At 39.4% G+C, this 22,621-nt stretch overlaps 1 protein-coding gene across 1 annotated transcript in view; it reads right to left on the bottom strand.

Moving 5' to 3' along the window:
• Positions 1 to 22,621, bottom strand: part of SHANK2 (SH3 and multiple ankyrin repeat domains 2) — a 247,483-nt gene that overhangs the window by 217,460 nt on the left and 7,402 nt on the right. The window contains exons 3-8 of the mRNA XM_058026177.1: positions 22,001 to 22,072; positions 21,759 to 21,867; positions 21,370 to 21,521; positions 20,412 to 20,579; positions 18,263 to 18,379; positions 14,844 to 14,921 (exon numbers count right to left, since the gene is read on the bottom strand). Coding sequence (XP_057882160.1) covers positions 14,844 to 14,921; positions 18,263 to 18,379; positions 20,412 to 20,579; positions 21,370 to 21,521; positions 21,759 to 21,867; positions 22,001 to 22,072 — 696 coding nt within the window. The remainder of the gene's footprint in view (positions 1 to 14,843; positions 14,922 to 18,262; positions 18,380 to 20,411; positions 20,580 to 21,369; positions 21,522 to 21,758; positions 21,868 to 22,000; positions 22,073 to 22,621) is intronic.

The raw sequence follows: 22,621 nt of genomic DNA, 5'->3' as shown, positions 1-22,621 counted from the left end.
CTGCCCATGGCAAGGAGTGGATCTGGGTGACTTTAAGGTCCTTCCCAACTCAAACCATTCTGGGATTCTGTGATCAGGGAGGTTGGACAAAAGCGCACACCTCAACACCATCCATCTGAAAATTACTATTTTAAACACTGGTATGCCAACCTTTATTCCAGAAGCCCCTCCAGACAGAAACAGTTTCTCAGCATGGATGACACATCAGAACCTGGACCCCAGCCTCCTCTGTGCAGCCCTGAAATGCAGCCCATGAGTTTCCCTGGCAAACAGCACAAGGAAACCAACAGCAAAGCTGTACCAATCCTCTCTCTTTAACTTCCAATTCTGCAGCCTGGCTGGCTCCAGGTTCATAACAGCAACATTTGTGCACAGCTCTGAGGTTTTCTCTGCATTGTAAGCAAGTGGTAATACTTCTCTCTGATGTTACCCCTAATTAGCAGTAAAATTCCAGCAAGAGGTGGAATTCAGCAGCAACAGGCAGCTTGCTAGACACCAGCCATGGTACTCAAATGAAAGAATTTTTGATACCAAGCAGATTTTAAACCTCAAGTATAAACATGCTCTTTAAGTGATAAACACATTTTATTACTTAGGAAAAAAAGAGAGAAAGATATTTCCAGATAACTAAGAGACAGCTTGATAGGGAATTGTTCCTGTATTTGCTTATGAACCAAGCAGCAGATTCAGCAAGCTCAAGGAACCATTTTTCTCAATTTAATTCACTTCAATGCGCTAAAAACAGTATGTAAAATCCTTACAGCAAAATGAAGGAAAGATATGTTAAGATCTAAGGAAAGCAAGGAAAAGTTAAAAAGTACAAATATTTCTTGGCATAACATCAATGCACTTCACTTGAATTTGATGGTAAAATGTGTGGGAGAAAATGAAGTCAGAGCAAAATCAGAAAGACACAAAATTATTCTCATTCAACTTGTACAGTTACAAGCCACAAAGCATGGCAACCTTAGCCCTTTTTCCATACAATCGTGTCTTAAACCAAAATTATCGTGAGTTCACATGAAAATATAAATGTGAATAACACATTAGGACAAGTGGATGGTCTTCACAAGATCCAGAGTCAGAATCAAGTGAAAGTGGTAGAAATTCTCTCCTTGATCAAGTACCTAAATCAGAGACCAACTGAAGCTCTATATTTGTACTAAATTTCTTTGTACTTTAGAAAAAAATAGTAATGCAGCACATTGGCAGAAAATACTAGAGTTTGATTCTCTCCATGCTTCATAATTTACATGGTTTTAAATAGCCATAGTTTGCTTTTCAGGATGTTCTGTAGACAAGTGCTAGATTTAAAATTAAGAGGTTACGGCAGGAAAGAAGGTTTTGTTAGAGTTTTCTTTTGATCACAAGATATCTCCTCTTGGCAGTGAAAAAATTGCACAGCCAGCAAAACTGCAGCAAAAGTTGCTTCCAATTCCAGTAGGAACTGGATTCCAGTCATCAAAATGCATCACGTGCGTGTTTACAGACATGAAATATCGCCATGAAAGGGTGGAGGTAGCACTTTACAACTAGAGGCTATCTACCAACTCTTTTATGCTGAAGCTTCAAAAACTGCAGCTTTTCTAAAACTGCATATGCAGCAGTCTTGCCATAATTCAGGTTCTTACATTCCTGCAGCAAATGTCCTTTCATGTCATCCTTTTGACATTTATCTCACATCAAAAGTCTGCGTGTCCTCAGTAACATTACTCTGCAAACCTGATAAAACCTGGTTCTGCATCTTGTAGGAAATAAAAGCATCACTCACACACAATTTGCACTAAAACCTGCTTTGTGCTTTGCCATGATTTTAAAGGATGTCTTCACTTTGCATCCAGAATCAGAAAGAGTTCACCTGCAGGGTCCCAGTATGGTGTCAATCAAAGCCCAGCAGAAAATCCTGACTCAGTAATTCAGTGCTTTTAAACCCAAACCAGGATTTTTGTCTGCTGCAGACAAGAACGGCATTTGGTTGGGAGCCCTGCCACATTCTACTGTACAGAAAGCAGAAATTATCTTGTTGGGGTTTTTTTAATCAGCATTAGAGGCAATTTTATGAGTGACAGTAACCAAAGTGAATCACTTATCAGCTCCCTCCCAAGCTTAATTGACCCCACTAAGGCTGTTAACATGGGTACCTAATTATTACCAAATTACCTTTGATAACACTGATGTCTGGCTTGGGTAAGTCTGCCACAGGGAAACAAGCAGAGAGTAAAGCTAAGCAGGAAGATGGATCTTGGTAGGAGGCAACTGATATAGAATAAAAAGAGGATAAAACCATGCTGTGAACAGTGGTACCTCCTCCCATTCCCACAATGATCTGCCTCCAGCACAACAAAACTTAATGGAATGCCCAAACCAGGTCCCAGCTGGGACACCCTGAAGCACAAAGCCATGAGTGAACAACTCACTGGGCAGAGCCAGGAGCTGGCTGTCACTCAGGGTGTGTAACAGGGAGCTTGACCAAAAATGTTGTGTTTACAGAGAAATTTCCTGTGCCTGGGGAGAAGCAGAGCTGTCACAGACACCCCAGTGTCTCACAGACAGATGTTTCTCTCAAACGATGCAAGGTTCCAGGCCCTCACTGCTTGCCATGGCAGGCAGTGCCAGATGCTCCCCTGCCAAGCCAGGGAATCAGGGGAGGCGTTTGATCGACACTTGGCCAGTTGCTAGGGGTGGTAACCAAGGGACAGCTCAGCCGGGTGGAAACCGGAATGAATGAAGCAGCTGCAAGGCAGGGACTGGCAGGGAACAGGCAGGAGGTGGGAGCATCCCAGCACTCCTACTCCAGCACTGGGCAAGGAGCAACACCCTCAACACTGGCACCTTCACAAGTGGGCTCCTTCTCCTGACATACCATTCTCATCCCTGGCCTTCTGATATTCACAGTCAGAAAAAATCCCTCTGGATAAATGTCACAGACATGTTTTATGAAAATCCTTTCCTTAGGGTTTTTTCTCCTGAGAAGCTGAGAGGCCTCAGGAACAAAATGTAAACAATGGTAATCTGCTGCTGTGGATGCAACAGGTGCATCTGGGATTGGTCTCATGTGGTTGTTTGTAGTTAATGGCCAATCACAGCCCAGCTGTCCAGACTGTCTCAGTCAGTCACAAGCCTTTGTTATCATTCCTTTTCTATTCTTAGCCAGCCTTCTGATGAAATCCTTTCTTCTATTCTTTTATTATAGTTTTAATATAACATATATAATAAAATAATAAATCAAGCCTTCTGAAACACAGAGTCAGATCCTCATCTCTTCCCTGGTCCTAGGACCCCTGTGAACACCACCACAGATAAAGGCACTGTTTAAGTTGCCTTTCAGGAGTAAATTCAGAAATTAAATATTTGAGACATATTTGAGGTACTGCTTTTTCTGAATCATGTTCTCCAAAGAAAGTTTAAATCACAGCCAATAAAAGTACTTTGTGTTAACAGTGAAACTGGCCAGATGTCCTGTTACAGGTTTCAGTGTGACAGAGTTTCACAGTGTTTTCAGACTCTGCATCAGACAGAAGTAGCACTGACTCACCACCATCTCTCTGTTTAGCCACATAAATGCAGTTCTAAAGATATCAATTTACTTACAGTCAACTATTTACATTTTTTATGGGAATTAATGCAGTTTTTTGTTCCTTTTGGGAAATTAGAAGTTGTATTTACACTTTACCTGGCACTAACCTTTCACAACTGGTATTTTCCTGCTCTTGAAATGTATCACAGATAATGATTATATTAAATTAGAGCATGATTTTGTAGCCTGTTAACAAATAAAACTTCAGAGCTTTATGGGCTAGCCCCTGAAAGGCAACCACCACAGCTAAATTACATTACCACTCTAGGGAACAAACTGCTCCACCCAAGGAGAAACAACAGAAAAAAGACAAACTGAAGCTGTTATCTCTCAAACCAAGACAAAGAACTTTGACAAACTTTCTGTGTGGGACTGAAGAGAGCCTCTTAGTCCATTTATGTTCCTCTCAGTCCAGGCTTCTGCATTTCTGCCGCACATGCTTACATTTGAGAGAACCAAAGCTCTGAAATGCAGAGCCTTTGGAGGGAGCAGAGGGAGCTGCTGGCCTGGAGCTGCCATTCACAGTGAGCACATAAAACATCACCACTCGCCACCTGCTTTTTGTGCCCCTGCTCTTCTCATCCAGACAATTTCCCTTTCCTGAGGAAAGTGCATTTCATTATTCTTTCCTTCAGGGCTGATGTTTCACCTTTCTCTTGTCTCTGCCAGCCAGAAGTGTTTATTAAATGATGGCTTTTCCTTTTCCTGAAAGCTTGGACTGGCAGTAAGCTCAGGCATGGTGCTGTATATTAAAGGAGGTAACTCCAGCCCAGAACAAAATGTGAATTACTTTAGTGCAAATGCAGATGGACAGACAGGACACTGAGGTAAATCTTCCTTACAGGTTCCTGTCTTGAGTGGGAACCACATGAAAGAGGTCACACAACCCCGTGAATAAGACTGTAACCATCAGACTCCAGAAACTGCCTTCCACTTCAACCACAGGCTCACAAAACCACAAATTATTTCTCATTCTAGCAAGGATTATGTTATTTTAAAAATGAAAAAACCACCACTCAAGCAGTCACAGCCATCACACAACAGGACTGAATATCAGCAGAGGCACATGAGAAATTAACAGAAGGGAATTTAGAAGGAAGTGTTTGAATCACTTCCTTAATTAAAAGACTTTCAGAAATGCTCTTCTACATATCATAATCAGGATGTGTTTGCTTAGTATTAAAAATACATAACCACTTTCCAATAACCACAGCTTTAGGAGATGACACCTCTTTAATCTGATACAAAAATCCAATGCTGTTTACAGTGGGGCAATGGAAAGGTAACATAGCTAAACTTCAACGTATTTATTCTCTACCGTGTCTTCTGGAAAGAAAAGCTCTCCCTAATAAATCCGAGAGGTACTTGGAGTCTAAAGCCACTTTGAATTTAGTCCCAGCACACCATCAAGCCCACAGCAGTCATCCCCAAGGACATCAGGAAGTTAAATTTAGGTTATTAAGTGCCAAGACCCTGTTCCCATGCGTGCCCGTGTAGGACACGGCAGCGGGAGGCTCCATCCCTGATAAATGGTGACACAAAAAACCCAGCACACCCAGCAGACTCAAACAAATCCCATCCTAAATGGATCTGCATTAGCTGCTCTCATGTAGCGTGTGGATTTTATAACTCTCTCAGCGGGACAGATGGAGTTCAGTTTGGAAAAGCAGGAAGCAATCTGTGTTCCGAATTTCTTTCCCATAGGTGTGGGATGGAAATGTATCGATCACCCACTGTTGGTTCCTTATGCAATTCCAGGAGCCTGCACTTGAAGAGATGTTTATTGATTCAAAGAGCACCCCAAGTACCTGGAACTCAGAGTCCTTAGGAAAGGCATTCTCTTGTAACGCCTGAGCAAAACGTGAAAATGTGGAAAACATTGTTCTGAGCTCAAACCACAATGCACACCTCAGGTGTTTGCCATCAGAATGTTAAGAATTCCAAATGGGTCTTTCTCTGAACCAGCTGGAAAATCCTACACAATTGCCACAGCCATTATAACCTAACACAGAACTGCTGGACAATCATGAATTCCTTATTTCACTTCACAAAAATCAAAGGGCAAAGTTTCACCCCACATTTTGTAGTTCCATGGACTGCAGTTGATTTTTGACTTTGAGGCTACGACATAGCAAAATAAAAGTAGCAGAAGCTTCTTGGCTCATCTCATTAAAAAATAAAACCAAATGCTTGATTAATATTCTATTAATATCACTAATTCCCTGTCTTTATCTAACAGTGCTGCTGAATACATAGAATATGAATGACATAAAACATGACCTCAAGGAGATACATATTCTTGCCTTATGGAGACACACATCTACACTTCAAAACTATATTAAAAAATAATCAATTCTGAAGCTGAGATGTAATACATCTATTTAGAAAATTGTCAGAAGCAAATCACTACTTTAGGAAGTTCATTGTTGTGCAGTATTTTGTACATTTAATAAAACAATAATGCTTTTGTTGAAAACAGATCAGAACTGAAAGGTTTTCTTTTATAAAATAAAGTTAATTTTATCCATTTGAAGTTCCCTTTCAGGTGTAACATTTTCAAAATCAGGCAAAACTCACTGATATAAGGTACGATAGAATAAAGAAGAGCAGTAAAATTGAATTTATTTTCTTTAAATAATAGCCAGTAAAGGTTTATATTAATTGCAGAAATAACCCACATTCTCTACCGGGACAATAAAATGCTGACAATTTTCCTACATTACTTTATAGTAATGTTATGAAGAAATACAAGTGAAAAAAAATCATATTCAGCATTTTTCTGCATGCTTCTTTCCTGGACAGAAGAGAACTCAATATTTTTTTAATTATATAATGTAATACAAGCTCAATATTATGCATTTTGAAAGGAATTAACTGTGTATATTAATAGATCTGATGTCCAGTAGATGGCAAAATATCAGCAACCACCACCTTTAATCTTGGCACTTGATTCATTCAAACCCCAAAGTAATTTTTTTTCTTTTTGTTTCCAATATCCACTTTCTATTTCATTGGAGAGCAGGATTAGCTTTACCTTTTGGATGTTTTCTGTCTATTATCTGCTTGAAAGACAATTTCATCTTCGTCAGGTCTCGATACAACAAAGCACAATAATGTTACTATCCTTTAAATAGTCCTTTGAAGACAGTTTCTTCACCACTGATTTTTTTTTCCTCCAAGAGCATTCTGCTGCTACTGTTCCCAAATTTGCCAGCACATGTTAGCATACTGTGTACTAAAATCTCTTAGCAACAATATCTTAGTGTCTAACATTTCCCTTCTTCCAACTATGATTCACGGAGCCATCTGTAGTCAGATATTGACATGCAGCATCCTAAAATAGGCACCTTACATTTGCTCAACAACTAGTTTTAGCATCTGAAAATATAAATTGTGGGGAGAGGGCCAATATTTCTGTGAGGCTCCTCAGCATTCCCTGGATCATTTCAGCACTGTTTAAACAAAGGCTCGCCACGAGCGCTTCGCCTCAATATCGAGGGCAAAGTATTCGCGCTTTTCCAAACGACAGCGCCGCTTACGTAACCCTCTGAGCAATCCCAGGCTTCCCCGGTGAGGACCCCCTCACACTGCTACTCAGGCTGTTTTTAATAGTAATCAAAGACCAGGCTTTCAAGCTCCGAGATCCGAGCGTTCTTCACACCCTTGGAAGCCTCAGGCTCATGGGAAGCATCCCACGATAGGTGGGACAAGGTCAGTGTCCCAGCTGGGTGAAGACAAAGGGACTTCTGCTGTAGGAAATGCAACAATATCCCACACTCAGGAAGAAAATTTACAACCACAGCCTCTCAAGCACTGCTTTTGCCTCCCAAAACTCTTAGCAAGCTTGCCCTCAGAAAATACAGCATCTTCTTTTCAGCTGCAGCAAGTTAACTCTTAGCAGCAAAGACTTTGCGTAACCCAAGTTATTCGTGGCAATGTGCTGTGCAGCTCTGTACAACTTAAAAGAATAGTGCTGCACTAAAAATGTTAATTAAATAGGAACAGGAAATGTTAATTTAAAATAATCATATTCAGTAGAATATATTACATAGGAAGAGTTGATAGTATGGCTTTGGAACTGTCTCAAGTGCAAGGAACACACTTTCACCCCAGCGAAATCAGTGGGATTTCATCCACTTCAAAGGAATAGAGATTTTACCCTAAATACTTTTCAGCAATTAATATTTTAAAAACAAGCAAACACACAACAACGTGCAGCCAAATACAGCTGGATTTTATCAAAAAAAAGTACGCTGCAAGCATAATAGCACTGGCACATTTTCCTTGCTAAAATGCTGGGTTTGCTTGCAAGAGATTTGACAGCCCCCATGGGTCTTCTGGAATACACTCAGTAGCCATGAAGCTGTGCCAGGGCTGAGCAAATTCCAGTCAGAATATGAGGAAGGCAATCACTCTGAATGACCTCTTTTCTGGCTCTTTTAGGTCCTGCAGCGTTGTCTTCACAGGACTGGACAGCGCCTAAAATGCCTGCAGGCATCTTTGTTCATTCTCCAGTCTTCCTTACTAAGATTTAAAAGGCAGAACCTGTGTTTTATTCTCCATTGTCCTTTCACGAATACACACAACTGCATTCTTAAAATCTAACCACTCTTCATGAATTAGCCATGACTGAATACCTCCAGATTAAAACTAAGCCTGCATGGACACCAAGATAAAAAAATGTAAGTCCTTTCCTCACAACATGGGAGCAAATCACTTCTAAATCATCTCCTCCCTAGGCTTTGAAATGCGAACTTAACTCCTAGGACAAAAGGAGTCGTTGTTATGCAAGAACCAGCTTGACAGGAAGTGTTGAACTGAATACACCAGCAAGTCGAGCAGAGTTACAAGGAAACATGTCAGGAAGCCTAAAAAGGAACACGCAGGCAAATCCAATCCCAGGCACAACTTCACTGCTTCACGACATTCTTTTATTTCCCCCTATTTCTTGCAAGAAGAAGTAACTCCGATTTTTAAGTTCTCCTACTTTGTTCAGGGTGTATTGAGCCTCCTCCATGGTCACGGCCTCTATTGAGAAATATTATGTTTCTATTTATTCTAAAAGTAGAGGAAAAAGCCTTCCATCTTCTTCCTGCTTCTCTGCTGAAACGTTACCCAGCAAGTTATCCTCAAGCAAGATGCATTTTCCTGCACTCGCGTTTTAATAATTAAAACAAAGCAGAAAAAGCCAAGTGTGATACACACACACATTTACAATTACAGACTCATTCCTCAGGAAAATCTAGCTCAAGCTGGAAAGAGCCATCAAAAGCCAGTTATTACATAATCCTTATTACTGCTACATGGGCAAGCAGCGGTTCCAAAGGAGTATTTACTGAAAGCAGATAAAGCCAGGTTGCAGCATCAGATGAATCAGATAAGACACAGCCAGCAACAAAATTGACTTAATTTTCTTCGTCCCCTCCAATAATATGCTAAATCAAAAAGCCATGAAATGCAATCTTCTCCAGCTGAACTCTCCTAGAAAAAGGCTGAGAACATGTGTTATTTGCTAGTTTTTGTTTTCCTTGGTGCTACAGGAAACATTGGGCTCAGGAGAATTCAGCTCAAGGGTTTACAGGTCTGTGCTGCTGTCGAGTGAAATCTTCCACCTTGCCAGGCAGCCTTACCTCATGGAAAAGCCAAAACCCACCATGTTAGCAGCTTCTTCCCAGAACACTTTCAGAAAAAAGTCTTCCTACTCACAGCAGACAGACACTTCCCACTATTTCACAGCAGAAACTTTCAGGGATTCAGCTCTGCAAACACTTAATAATATAGTGTTGCTTCAACTGCTAAACCAAATGGCTGGAAATCCTTTTGGAAAGCTCTTAGGATAAAATGCATCGGTGAACAAGACACTGTGATTATTTTACCTAATACATTTGGTGGCTCCATTCCAAACTCTGTGGGTTAACTACAATAAAACCTTTGGAAACAGCAGTCTAGCAATAGTCCATGCCAATAACATACTCTGATGGAGATGAGATTGCCAACTGCATGCCAGGAATGCTCCCTCCAAATGGCAGTGGAAGAAGATGCTAAGTCTGTCCTTCAGGCACAGATTCTACATTTCTATAAGGAGCAAGAACTTGGATGTAGCCAGAAGATAATGCTGAGTAGCCTGTTTTGAAATGCAAAAGCACTCAACCATCGTAACTCCAAGCATGAATCCATTCCTGCAGGCCTGAAGAGCCCACGAGTCCCACTCACAGGTTATTTTATCTCCCAGACAAACTGAATGGTCTTAACATCTCAAAACAACATGATTTAAATTAGGATTATACAAATCCCCACTGCCTCTTGTACCTTCACCCACAACAACTAACTGTGTCTGAATCACACTCAAGCCTTTCTTACTTTAAGGCAAGAGCTGGTGGTGAACCTTACATTTTACTTTATTTGTCCCCTTTTGTAACTTCTGAACTTTTTTCTGGTGGGATAACAGATTGGCTTCTAGCTACCTCAGAAAGTGCACTTTTCCCAAAGAAATTGGACTGCCTGTGGCAACACATGAGGCATGTCAGCTGGACAGCCCTGACTAAGCACAGAGAGAATGGGGAAAGGGGGAAAAGAGGGGTCTTGGATCATTTACATGGAACACAACACAACAGATGGTCACATGGAGACTCCTCCAGAGTTTGCTTTTGGTTACAAAAATGAAGACACATCCTGCAGTTAAGTATTTTTAGCGTCTCCAAGCATGGCAATATTTTGCTTTTCTCAATAAAAGGTAATCATGCAATTTCATTCTTTTATGCTTTACTTCCATTTGGCCGCTTTTCTGAAAAATGACAGGGTTAAAACAAAAGTCAGAAGGGAGCAGCCAGCACTAAGAAAACCATCCCTGAGTCAGGAGGAATCAATTTTACTCTATTTTGTATCCATATGTATTTTTATGCTCCTGTATCTCCTAATAGTCTCAGGAATATTTCATTTGCCACTACTTCCCCTAATATCAATTTCCACCCTTTCAATTATTCCCCTTCCTTTTAATTATTATTTTTATTTTAATTATGTGTTTTTAAGAAATTGTGCTGAGTGCACCAACATATATACAGACTCACATACATTTTTGATTTTTAAAGGAAAAAATCCATCGTTTGTTCTGGGGTGATCACTTGTATAGATTTATATCTTTTTCTAAGTATGAGTAAGTTCCATTATTTGACTGAAATCAGGAAAAAAAGCTGGAAAAAGCTTGAAGTCTGACTAAAGGCAGAATGCATCATGAGCTCATAGCTGTATTTTTTGCCAACTATACCCAATATTCAGTGATTCATTGTTCACACAGGTGCTTCACAAAAGGAATTAAGATGGAAATAAATATGTGGAAAAAGCAAAGTCTTTGTGTAATTCAAGTGCTCCATGAACACAATGGTTCCATACTTGAACATTATGACAAGAAGCATTATTTTATATTTGTGATGATGCCTTTCTGAGGCACCTGATGAAGATTTGGGGTTTAAAATTAGCTAGTCACACCCTTTCCAAAAGAAAAAAACCTGAGAAGAACTTTTTGTCCTTCATCTGTAATTCTTACCCAAGAGAGGGAAATTTAAAATGCCAATAATCTAAATCTAAACTGGGCTTTGGGAAGTCATTCTAGTGAAAATGCCCAGTTGTGTCTGTGTTCCCCGCAGCCAGTTCAGCTTCCAAATCCATGGGTTTAGTTCCTACTCCTGGTTTTGGAGCCCCTGTGTCTGAGTCAGTCTGGAAACCAGTTCCCACTGCCAGGTTGTTAACATGGAGATCAGCACACAGGGCGATAAAAGAAAATAAAACTTAACACCACAACATAACAACAGGGGAGAGAGCACAAGGAGGGGTGGGTCAGCAGAGTTTTTCAGTGTGAGGAAAACAACACATGTTTTCCCTTGCCCAGGCTCCAAAAGAGCTGAATCATTTTGTTTTTCCAAATAACAGAGATAGCAGGCATGAAAAAATTCAGTTAAAATGATTCAAACCTGGCAAAAAAAAAATTAAAAAGTGAGCAATTGAAAATAGAGGCAGGGCCAACACACTGAAAGGAGCAATTCTACCTGCAGTGGAGCTGGAAGATTGCTGTTCCTCCTGCAATCCATGGGATGTAGGGCACATGGATTATTCAGGCTGGTCTGGGACAGCAAAGGCCAATTATTAGGGACACCTGAGACACAAACCATTCTCAGGTACAACTCTGCCCTTAAAAGGTGGCACTAAATGCCACCTCAGAATAGCTGCTCTGTACATGGAAACACATTTGTTGTAAAAACACTGACTAATTATTAGCACTATTAGCTAAAATAGTATTTTATTGCCCATTTGAATTATTCATATGGAGCTGCTGATCACTAAAAGAGAAAGACCTGATAAACAAGGTGTATGGTCATTTTAACTTACTTCATTTCAACAGCTTGTAAATACTGCTAAACTCAGATTGCTGAGCTATTGGATTAATATTTGCTAGATAGGCAATGAATTATTTTACATTAACGCAGAAGCACAAGAAATGTGTGGAAAACCAAGTAACTGTGGACAGCAATGGGATAGCATGGCTTTTCTGAAAGGCTGTTTCTGGAGGTTTCACTAATAAAATAAAAACTAATAAAATAGCATGTAAGTTACTTAGATGGCCCTGCCAAGATGGGCTGAGTAAGTGATTAATAAACAGAACTGGCAATATAATATAATGATGTGGCACAAGTTTCATCTCACCTCAAATTGCTAAATATGAAACACAGGAAAATTTCTGCTGACTCCATGTTCTGCAGACGTTCAGCAATGGGTGACATCAGCTGTACCCAACACCAAAATTGCTGACTCTGTAACCCAGGAATGGGTCAGGATGAAACACATCCCTGCAAAGGCAGCTAACACAAGGTTAGGTGCTTAACAGGGAAATACAGCCAAGCTTTTTGTGTGTCCTCAACACCTGATAATGCCATTCCAATGCTAACTCTGCTGGACACTGAAAAGGCAAAAAGGACACCCAGATCCCAGGTAGGGCAGGGTGTGGGATCCCTGAATTAAGCGGCACAGAATTCAGCTCAGATTATTTTTACTTCCTGTCATCTAGTGCATCTATGCTTGCTTTAACAAGCCCTGTGATTTGGTGAGAAATGAGCACGTGCACATTTATTCTTTTTGGTGCACCACATTCATTGGACACTGATGCCTGATACAAACTCTGCCACTAATTTTCATCAAAAGAAACGAAGCCTTGGCAGGCCTTGAAAACAGGACACAAATTTATCTACAAATGTCTGGATCCTGCTGTTTCTACAGAATAGCCCAGCTTTCATATCATCAATTTTCTGAGCAGCAACTCCAAAGAATCCTCCTTTTAATGTTTCTGAGAAAGGGACATAATGGAGGTGACTCAAAGGAATAGATGCTGCAGCTACAACCGCTCTCATTATGTACATATGAGATGCCTCAATGTTCCTGCTTGCTGATTACATGAGCAAACATTTTTAGTATGCAAAATCCTATTAACTCAAGGGGATTCTGCATAATTTTATAACAGCTCCACTTGTGGTGTTTGATCGACTGGGTCAGCAACAGACAGATGGCAAAGAATTAATTCTCTAAGGCTGCTTTATTGCAGGGCTGGCATTGGGATTTCCTCTACTCACTCCACTGGGATAAAACAGAACTTTTTCTACATTCCCTTCACCTTTTTCTCTTCTAAGACCAAGAATGTTGGAGCTGTCAGCACAAAGAGGAAGACAAATGAAAACTCTTCTGTGTGACATTTACTCTCTCCTATAAAATCCTAAACCAAAAAGGAAAGTTAACTTCAAAAACATAAAGTAACATAATAATCCAAGAGATTACTCTGGAACACATCCCTCCAATAATTAGGGTTTTCTCTTGCTCCACTGATCACTTCATAATTCTGAGGTGCAGAGAAAAGTATTAGCCAGTACTTTGTGAATTTGTGCTTAGCATGTATTTAGATGGAAAATTATTAGCAGTCTGAAAATGGTGTCTAAAATAAAATCATTAATGCACCATTTCCCCAGTTTGAGGAAAGTGGTCCCAAAAGTAAACAATAATCTGGCTGGGGCTTATAAACAGAACTCTTAAGCTTATGAGATGCACAACTTAGGCCCAGAAACCCTTCAAAACATGGAGGGAATTAAACTGATACAGAAATATTTGGCTGAGGTTTTTTTGAAAGCCCTGTAACTACACAAACTTGGAGGAGTTAACTCAGAGACTCACATGGATCCAGCAAAAATTCCAACTGTTTCACTTGTCAAAGCATTGTCCCTTGAATCCTCTGCCAGCATTATCCAAAGTGGGTCAAAAGGCAACGGGGAAGACACACCAAGGAAAGACAAATCAGGATTTCTTTTAGTTGAAAAACCCCTTGGTTTGGAGAAACAGCCCCATTCTGTTTCACCACAGCACAGTTCCTGTTAATGTCACTGTGTCATCATTCTTCCAGAAGCACTGATTTTTGTAACTTGAAAAAAATTCTTCTGGCTTTTGTTTGTTGGTTGTTTTTTATTTTCCTGTGTTTTTTTCTTTTAATATTACAGTTTCCATCCTGATTTCTCACATCACTTTGCATTAGGAATGTTTCTCTGACATCCAAGCTAATTAAGCCTGCTTCAGAAATAAGGGCTTGAGGTTGTCAGCCATATCTCACAACCCTTTGGACAAACAATTCTCCTCCATTTGGATTTTTAACTAGGCTTACTGAAAGTGCTTTCATATCAGAAAATGGAGACAAAATTTTGGCTAATCCAAAGCAAGACTTCCATTTTCGTTTGGAGATAACAGATGGCAGCTTCAGCCTCTAACGCCGACAGTGCACTAAGTCAATCCCATGCCTGAAACTTAGCCCATCTCTTTGGCCTCACATCCAAGGAAGGATGAGTTTCTTTTTGGCTAAATCAAGAGGAGGCAAGCAAACCAAAGTGCTCAGACAATCCTTGGACCACTCTTACACAAATCTTGGATCTTTCTTACATGATACTGGAGATCAGTAAAGAGCAAGGCACATCTGACTGCAGAACACCAAGGATTTCATCTTCTGCCAAAAACAGCTCACAGAATTCTCAAACTCATTAACAGTGTCACCTAAGGGTGTGTTCCTCTCATTCCTAATTATTCCAGGACATCTCCACTTAGTGAATTAGATAAAAACCAAAGTCTTCACTCACTCCTTCCACACCTGTGTTCAGCCTTGTACGGTGTGACTTCTCCCCAAACCCAAGTTCATTTGATGTTTTCTTCCCAATATTTTAAGGGGAAGAGATATTTCCTTTTTTACCTGAAATGGAGACTGGCTGTTGTAATTCTTGATCTCCTTGTTGGCTCCCCGGAACAGCAGCACCCTTGCACAGCTCTCCTGAAAATGATGGAAAAGAAAACTTGTTCATAAAGATCCTTTGGCACTAAAAAGACTGTGGCTGCTAAGAGGTTATGAGGTGGTTGGTCTATATTTTCATGATAAAAATAAACCAAATAAATTATCTGAAAACTTAAATTGTTAAAACAGCATTTTAAAAATGACAGGGCTTCAGGTGCTCTGCAGTATACTAGAAACACTAGGCAAGTGTAAAGAAACATGCAGGAATACAACTAGTAAATACCTTATTAAATTTCTAAGCAACTGTACTGACAAAGTTCCATATTTGACAAATCAAATTTTTCACAAATTTGACTCCCATATGGGGTTTTTGCCTACATTGTTGCAAAAACAGTATTGTTCACAGAACTGGGATGAATTATATCCTTCCCTCCTGCTAAAAGTTAAACAAAGCAGTTTTACCACTTATTTTGTTGGGGACTTTTTTCAATATTAAATGTATGATTATTTTTTTCACAGTACACATGAAATTCTTTGATCTGCCCATACACACTACACTGACCAGCCTTATTGCCTCTCTTTTCCCCTAAAAATGCTAGGAGTTACAGCACTAGGAGGAAAATTTGGCTTCAGATCCTCCAAACTGAGAAAATCTGCGAAGGAAATGACTTAAAAACAATTTAATTTGGCCAATACAATGCATTGGTTAAATCATTGCTCTCCATGCCTGTTAAATATGACTGCCCACAATCTGGTAGAAATTCTTGGAGGTTATGAGTGGATTCTCAGAATTTTTGATGATTCCTGTATGGACACTGTTTCTTACTTGTCATCTTTAATGTTTATCTTAGGGTCTTATGCAAATCAATTCACATTTCAAAAGAGTTTTATATTCCCTCACTGCAAACATTGTTCTTAATTTTCTTGTGCTTTCAGTGTTGTCTTGAAAGTTATGCTATGGAGTTCTACCTAATGAGGTATTTGGATGTGCTACCCTTCACTTTGAACAGCAAATTTGCAGTCAGAGAAGAGAAAGTACATAATTTAGGTATTTTAGTGACAGAAATGAAGCTTATTTACTAGACTCTGAGTCACAGGTTAATTTGCAGAAATTATGATTGAAAATCATTACTGTCATTGTGCTTTCTAATTTCTCACGATGGATTCTTGGTCCCATTAAGTCTCCCCATCACAGGGCTGCCCTAAATGTATCTGGAAAGGAGGTTATCCTACCTTTTCCTCAACTGAAAAACAACAGAATGGATCAAGATGGTAAATTAACAATTATCTCTTAGATTATAATTTTTAATGATATACAATTAACTGAGATAGTCTCATTTGCTTGCACAGAAATTTGCACTTTAGTTGCATTTTCTCTATCTCTAAACAACTGATCAATGCCCAATTTTAATCAAGAACTTGAAGATATAATAATTATATTGAACAACATACTGTATTTATTGGGTGATTATTCATTTGTTTATCAGAATAAATCACCCAACATTACAACACCAAAAGAATTATACATTCAAAAACTCTCTACAAATTTAACTGAGCTGCCTGCAGTGTAACAAAAACATGCAAAGGGATTTATTAATTGATTGTGACTCGAAAGCTTTTGCCAAAAGTTGTCAAAGAGCTGTTCAACATTAAAAAAAATGGGTTAAGTATTGCATTCGTTTGTTTATTTATTTTTATTTTTTTGAAACAAACAGAAGCATTCTTAACTTCACGTTTGCTCCTTTTTGTTTCCTCCCCACCTGTCAGATTGTATTCAATTTTAATACTACAACAGCCTTCATCTCAGATCCAGTCCTCCCAGTGAAAGAGGGCACATTTCATCCCAGAAAAAAACAGACTTACTGCATGGCCATGGAATAACTTCCAAAACCAAGAGTTTATTCAGATCAGGACTTCGGTGACATCCAGGAAAACAAATTTACCAACTTCAGAAAGTAAGCAAAGAAAATTCCCCAGGGAAACGGGAAGGGAAGATCAAACGGGTAACGACTCCATCTACAGGAATCTGGAGGTAACAGGGGCACTGCCGTCCTTCCCATCCTCTCCAGCTGGAAAAGGCAGCACCGTTCCTTCCACATGAACCAATAACAACTTTGCATTAAAAAAAAAATGCACTGGCAAAATCAGCACAGGTTAAGGTTCACAGCACCCCAAGGGAAACTCTGCATTTGCACATACCTGATGAAGGAAAACAGAAGGACAACAGTGCAGGCAGAATATGTTGAAGTTCTATTCACCAAGCCAAGCTTAGTGACTGTGTAATATTTGAAAATTTGTAGATGCAGTTTCAATTAGAGTCTAAGTCTCCTGCCGAATAACTTCTGCCGAGGTCAGGAAAACACATCTGTTCATGGAAAATGCTGTAATTCTACAGGATTTCTCTAATTCCCACCTCAAACTGCATAAACTTTACTAAAAGTGTATGGTGTTGAAAAATGTCCAATTATCTGCAAAATCTTTTTTTTTTTTTTTTTTTTTTTTAAGCTGAGGGCATTTTAGACCTAATTGAGGAATCTGTCTTGACAAGACTTTAGAAAAAAAATAAGATGGTAATTTAATTAAGAAGCAGATCCTTTAACAGATGTTTCACTGTTTACAGTCACATCTCATGCTTTCCAAATTCAATGAAATATTCCATGTGCTGAATTTTAACTTAGTTCTAAAACTCATCCCCTCCCCATTCTATCTCTACAAAGAGAGTATAAAATGCTACCAAATCAAAAGGTTCTGCAACTTGTAAATGACTACACAAGTTGTAGACAAAGAATCCAGTATCTTCTGTATAGAGACAATTCCACAGTATTTTGTAACTCTTTCTTATTTAATTCTAAGTTAAATTATGGACTAACAGCAATAAATGCTGTACAGGAAACAAATACCTAGATATGAATCAAACCCAAAAAAGCTGGTAAAGTATAATGTTTTATTTTTTAATATCCATACTCTTTCTACCTGCAATGAGCAGCCTAATCAGTGAATGAAACAGCACTAAAATAATTTCAACTATGTTCTTTCCAGATTGCAAGATCATTTTTTAATACCTGAAGCACTTCATTGCATATAAAATAATGTAGTGATAGGATGAAGGGGAAAGGCTTTAAATTGAAAGAGAGCAGGTTTAGATCAGATATTGGGAGAGAATTCCCCCCTGAGAGGGAGGTGAAGTCCTGGGGAAGTTGTGGATGGCTCATCCCTGGAATGTTCAAAGCTAGGTTGGATGGTGTTTGGAGCGATGAGGTGTAGTGGAAGGGCATTGCAACTGGATGATCTTCAAGTTCCCTTCCAAGGCAATCCATCCTGTGATTCTGTGATCTCCCAGCTGCTGCTGGGGACATTTCTGTCCCTGCAGGGGCTCTCACCTGGTTGTAGAGGGCACAGATGTGCAGGGCCGTGTTCCCCGAGGCATTCTGCGCGCACATGTCAGCGCCGTAGAACAGGAGGTGCTCCAGGTGTTGGACGTGGCCGTACCTGCAAGCCTGGGCAGGGATAAATCAATATTCTGGTTATTACACCAAAGGCTAGGCAAGATTTTCAGCAGAGAAGGTGCTGTTCTTACTGAGGGTCTAATTTTTAGAATCACACCTGGTTCTCTGATGGGAGCACAGATACCCAGATGTGCATTCCTGCACCAATTCCAATGTGGGTGCTTCAGGTACAGCAATCCTGTGCTTGAGCTTAACCATCTAAATATTTTGGGAATGGCAGCCCAAGGGATCAGGAAAATACTGCCTTTGGAACTTTTTATCCACTAATATTCATGACTCAAATGTGACAAGTTGTTGTCCTGCTACACTCCGGAACGCTGCCCACCAGATGGCACTGAAGATGATCAAATTGCCAGAGCTTTTTCCTCAAATTGCTTAGAGGCCTTAGAAAGAAAATCTGGCCAAAATCCAAGTAAATCTTCTTGGTTCTGTGATGTCAAACAGACACACAACATACACAGGACACTGCTCAAAAACAGGGGGAAATCTTCAAGAGTTACTTTATCTGTCACACAAATAAAAGTTTCAACCCTGGCTTTTTGGAAATAAGCCTCTATGAAGAAGATTCACAGAAATTAGAAGCTTTCCTGATTGGCAAATAAGCTTTAGAAAAATCACAGTGATTCTAGTCCATGGCCTCTTTTACTTGACATCTTTCTCCTCTACTTTGTGGTATCTTAGATCAGCATCATTCCTACATAAATCAGAATTTAAGGTAAGACATAAAGGTATAGAAATCCATTCAGTCACTCCTGAATTCAGTGGGAGGTACAGACTGACACACCTGTCTTGGATCTACAATTTAGAAGAGAAAAGTTAAGTGGACTGCTCAGGGCACAAATTAACTCCCCATCCTTCTTATTTCATTGAGGAATGTTTGAATTATTGATTCATCAAAACAGATTGTTCCTAACCCAGATGTAAACATTGATTTATTTAGGATTACAACCAACACAGGGAGTTTGGAAAGCTCTATTTCATTATGAGAAATAATAACCCTATGTGCATGAGGCTAGGGTTTAGAAAGAGGGACATTTTCTCTGTATTTTTATGGAGTACAGATGGGGCAATACTTTGATCTAGAAAACCCATTTCCTCCATATCCTCAGAAAATATGGTTAAAAAATAATGCTTTTCTTTCTCCCTAATCTAGAGATGGATCCACACAACCTTGACCTAGACCCACTTAGTGAAAAAGCTCCAATTCCTGCCCAAATGGGTGCCAAAGCTACCTCCCATTTCTTTCCAAGAAAAAAAAAATCTGTGTACTAAAGAATTTAGTGCACAGAAAATAAATTGAGTCAAGATGACCCAGGCAGACCTGTAAGGTTGATTACTTGTATCTTTATCTCATATTACAGCAGTTCCAATTTTTGTAGTTTTCCAAACTCATCCATACAGAGACATGACAAAGTTGCAGCAATGACATTGGGACTGTTAGAATCTTTGAACTCTGTATATTACTGAGTTTATCACTGTGCAAAGGGAAATCAATAAAGCATTTTTACACAACTGATGGATAGCATTCAGGCATTTCTGGAGACGACAGGGAGAGGCTGATGGACCCCAGCAGCAGGATCCTCAACCCAAACCTTCCTGTAAAGTTCAGCAGAGACAAGGGGAAAGCAGCCTGACAAACACAGAAGGAGCATTACCAAGGACACTGACACTGGCATCTAACCAAAAGAAAGAGCTACATGTTCCTACTGAAGTGCCACAAACAGGAACTAAACTTCCAAGAGTTCATGGCATAAATATGATGAGTGCGATTTCTGCATCAAAATCCACAGTAACCAGAGGATTTCAAAGTTACAGAGCACCACTAGAATAGTTTTCTACTTCTTAGTCACCATAGCAGGATGCAAAGTGAATAAATAAAAACAAGTAGAAAAAGCAGATAGAAAAAAGAAGAAATTTCATACTTGAATGTGCAGGGACTTCAAAATAGCGCTTAACCCTAGAACAATCATGAACGACTTCCTCATGCAAGTCCAACTCCAAACAAAAAGCAAATCTTTCCTACCTGATGAATTTCCTGCCATCCATTTTCATCCTTGCAGCTGACTGTAGCATGTTCATGGAGCAAGAGCTCACAGCAGAAAGGGTCCCCTCCCACCACGGCTGTGTGGTACAGCGGGGTCAGGCCACAGCTGTCCTTGTAGTTGGGAGATGCTCCCAGCTCTAAAAGGGTCTGAAAGCAATCACAGAAAAATAGATTTGGGAGGGACTTCCACAAAAAGGGTCTTTACCTGAAAAAGTATGTATAAGGTTCATCATTGACATAACATTTTTGCTCAAATATTTATCAGCTGCTAAGAGTGGGCCACAGCACAGACTAAGTTAAGCAAGAAATGACCTTGGGTGAATTAAGATCTAAAGGAATCTATGGGGATGGCACAGGAAGGAGTGGCAATGTCCAGTTTCCATCCTCTCACTAGGTTCAGAAATGTCAGCTCTGTAAATGTTGCATCACTTTGCAACACATTCACCTTCAGTTCCAAGGTGCTTTACCAAAAATGTCATGAAATTTAAATATCTGTCAAAAGGAAATAAGCAAAACCCATAAATCTAAGACTTCATCTAGACCATCAGAGTGAATTAAGAATAGCTGTTAAAATACAGAAGAAAACAGAAGACATTGTGTTAAAGCATAATGTGCGATCTGTGCCACTGGAAGCTGCTTTCAAAGAATTAAGAAACAATAAATGCTATTCCTATTTCCTCAGACAGATCTCAGTGTATCAATGAATAAGCTTAAATTTCACCACTTTTCTTCCTACCAGGAAAAGATAGATCAGAAATTAAAAGGCTCCTTATTGAAGGCAAATGCTAAGATTTGAAAGCCACAAGAAAGCACTAGAACAAACACATCCTAAAGGATCCATGGAGGACAACACAGTAATTAACTGAAAACAGTCTCACTTATGCCTTTTTTTTTTTTTTAACAAGATAACACATAATTTGCTCCTGAAAGTGTTTACCTTGAGGGCTACTTGGTTCTTGGCTCTGGCTGCTTTGTGCAGGGCTGTCATTCCATCTTTGGCTCTGAAGTCTAAATGTGCTCCTCCATTTTTCAGGGCTTTTATCACTTCTACTGTGTTGTCAAGCTGAGCTGCCAAAGTTAGGGGTGTTTCTAAGAAAGAGAAGAGGATGTACTTGGAAAAAGGTGAGCAAAATTATAAAATAAATTTAAGTTACTTTATAAAATAAAGTTTAAAATACTGTTATAAAATTATCAATTATCTCCTTTGGACAGCAAAGCCATACAGATTGCACAGGCTCAGAGTTGTGAAGGAATGTGTGAGATTCACCCTGTTAATCAATTTAACTCAAGGTATTCCTGTATGCTGCTTAGTTTAGTTGTTCTGACCTCCACTTTCTAAGTCATGATAGTTTGGGTCCAGTCCTCGGTCCAACATCTTGGTCATTTTTTCCACAGAGAGATGGTGGACATGATCCATAAACTTTTTCAAATTGGCCTGAAACAAAGAGCAAAAAATTAATCATCCTTTGATTTCAAAAATAAAATTTTTACTAAAAATGAAACATTTTTTCAACTGATGTCAACACCCACTGTGGGTAATTGCTAACTCCTGCAGGAAATTGGGATACCTTGGTGTGAAGCTTGGCCAGCTGCTTTTCATCAAGGTTGAACTGTCTGTACACTCTTTTCTTGTAGCGAAACTGAGGGAAGAAGAGAAGAAATTTTAAAACTTAGACTTAAAATTCATAATATCACTTTCTGATCTTACCAGGAAGTACCATCCACTGTGATGGTAGATTCAGGCAAAGTTTTAGAAATAGGCTCAGTATTTCATATAGTTTTCCATCATTTAAGCAAAATTCATATCTTGTATGAATACATGAGATCAGTGGAGGTGTGTAAGAAATGAGATCAGCCTCTAGAATCTACAGAAGTAAGCAAGAATTACACTGAAAAGCACTTTTCCCAAGGATTCCTGTGCACTTTCATTTATAGTCTCAGGCAGAAAGCTGGGAAGACATGTTAAATAAAAAAATATCGATTTCAAAATTGCAGCTTAGCATTTCTGAAATATAAAATCAAAAAAAGTACACCTGAAAATCCCTTAGTGTAATGTAAGAGGAACTTGCACATGGGAATAGTTCTGATGTTGAACAGGACTGGTTTGTGAATGAGATTCTGAGGATTGTCTCTTTTTGGCTGAAACTCAGTCCCATTTTATCCTGAGCAGCTTGGGTGCAGAAGCAAGA

This window comes from Melospiza georgiana, chromosome 6 (genome assembly GCF_028018845.1).
Source record: "Melospiza georgiana isolate bMelGeo1 chromosome 6, bMelGeo1.pri, whole genome shotgun sequence".
Lineage (NCBI taxonomy): Eukaryota > Metazoa > Chordata > Aves > Passeriformes > Passerellidae > Melospiza > Melospiza georgiana.
Note: the sequence above shows the minus strand (reverse complement) of the source record. Positions and strands in the feature narration are given on the sequence as shown.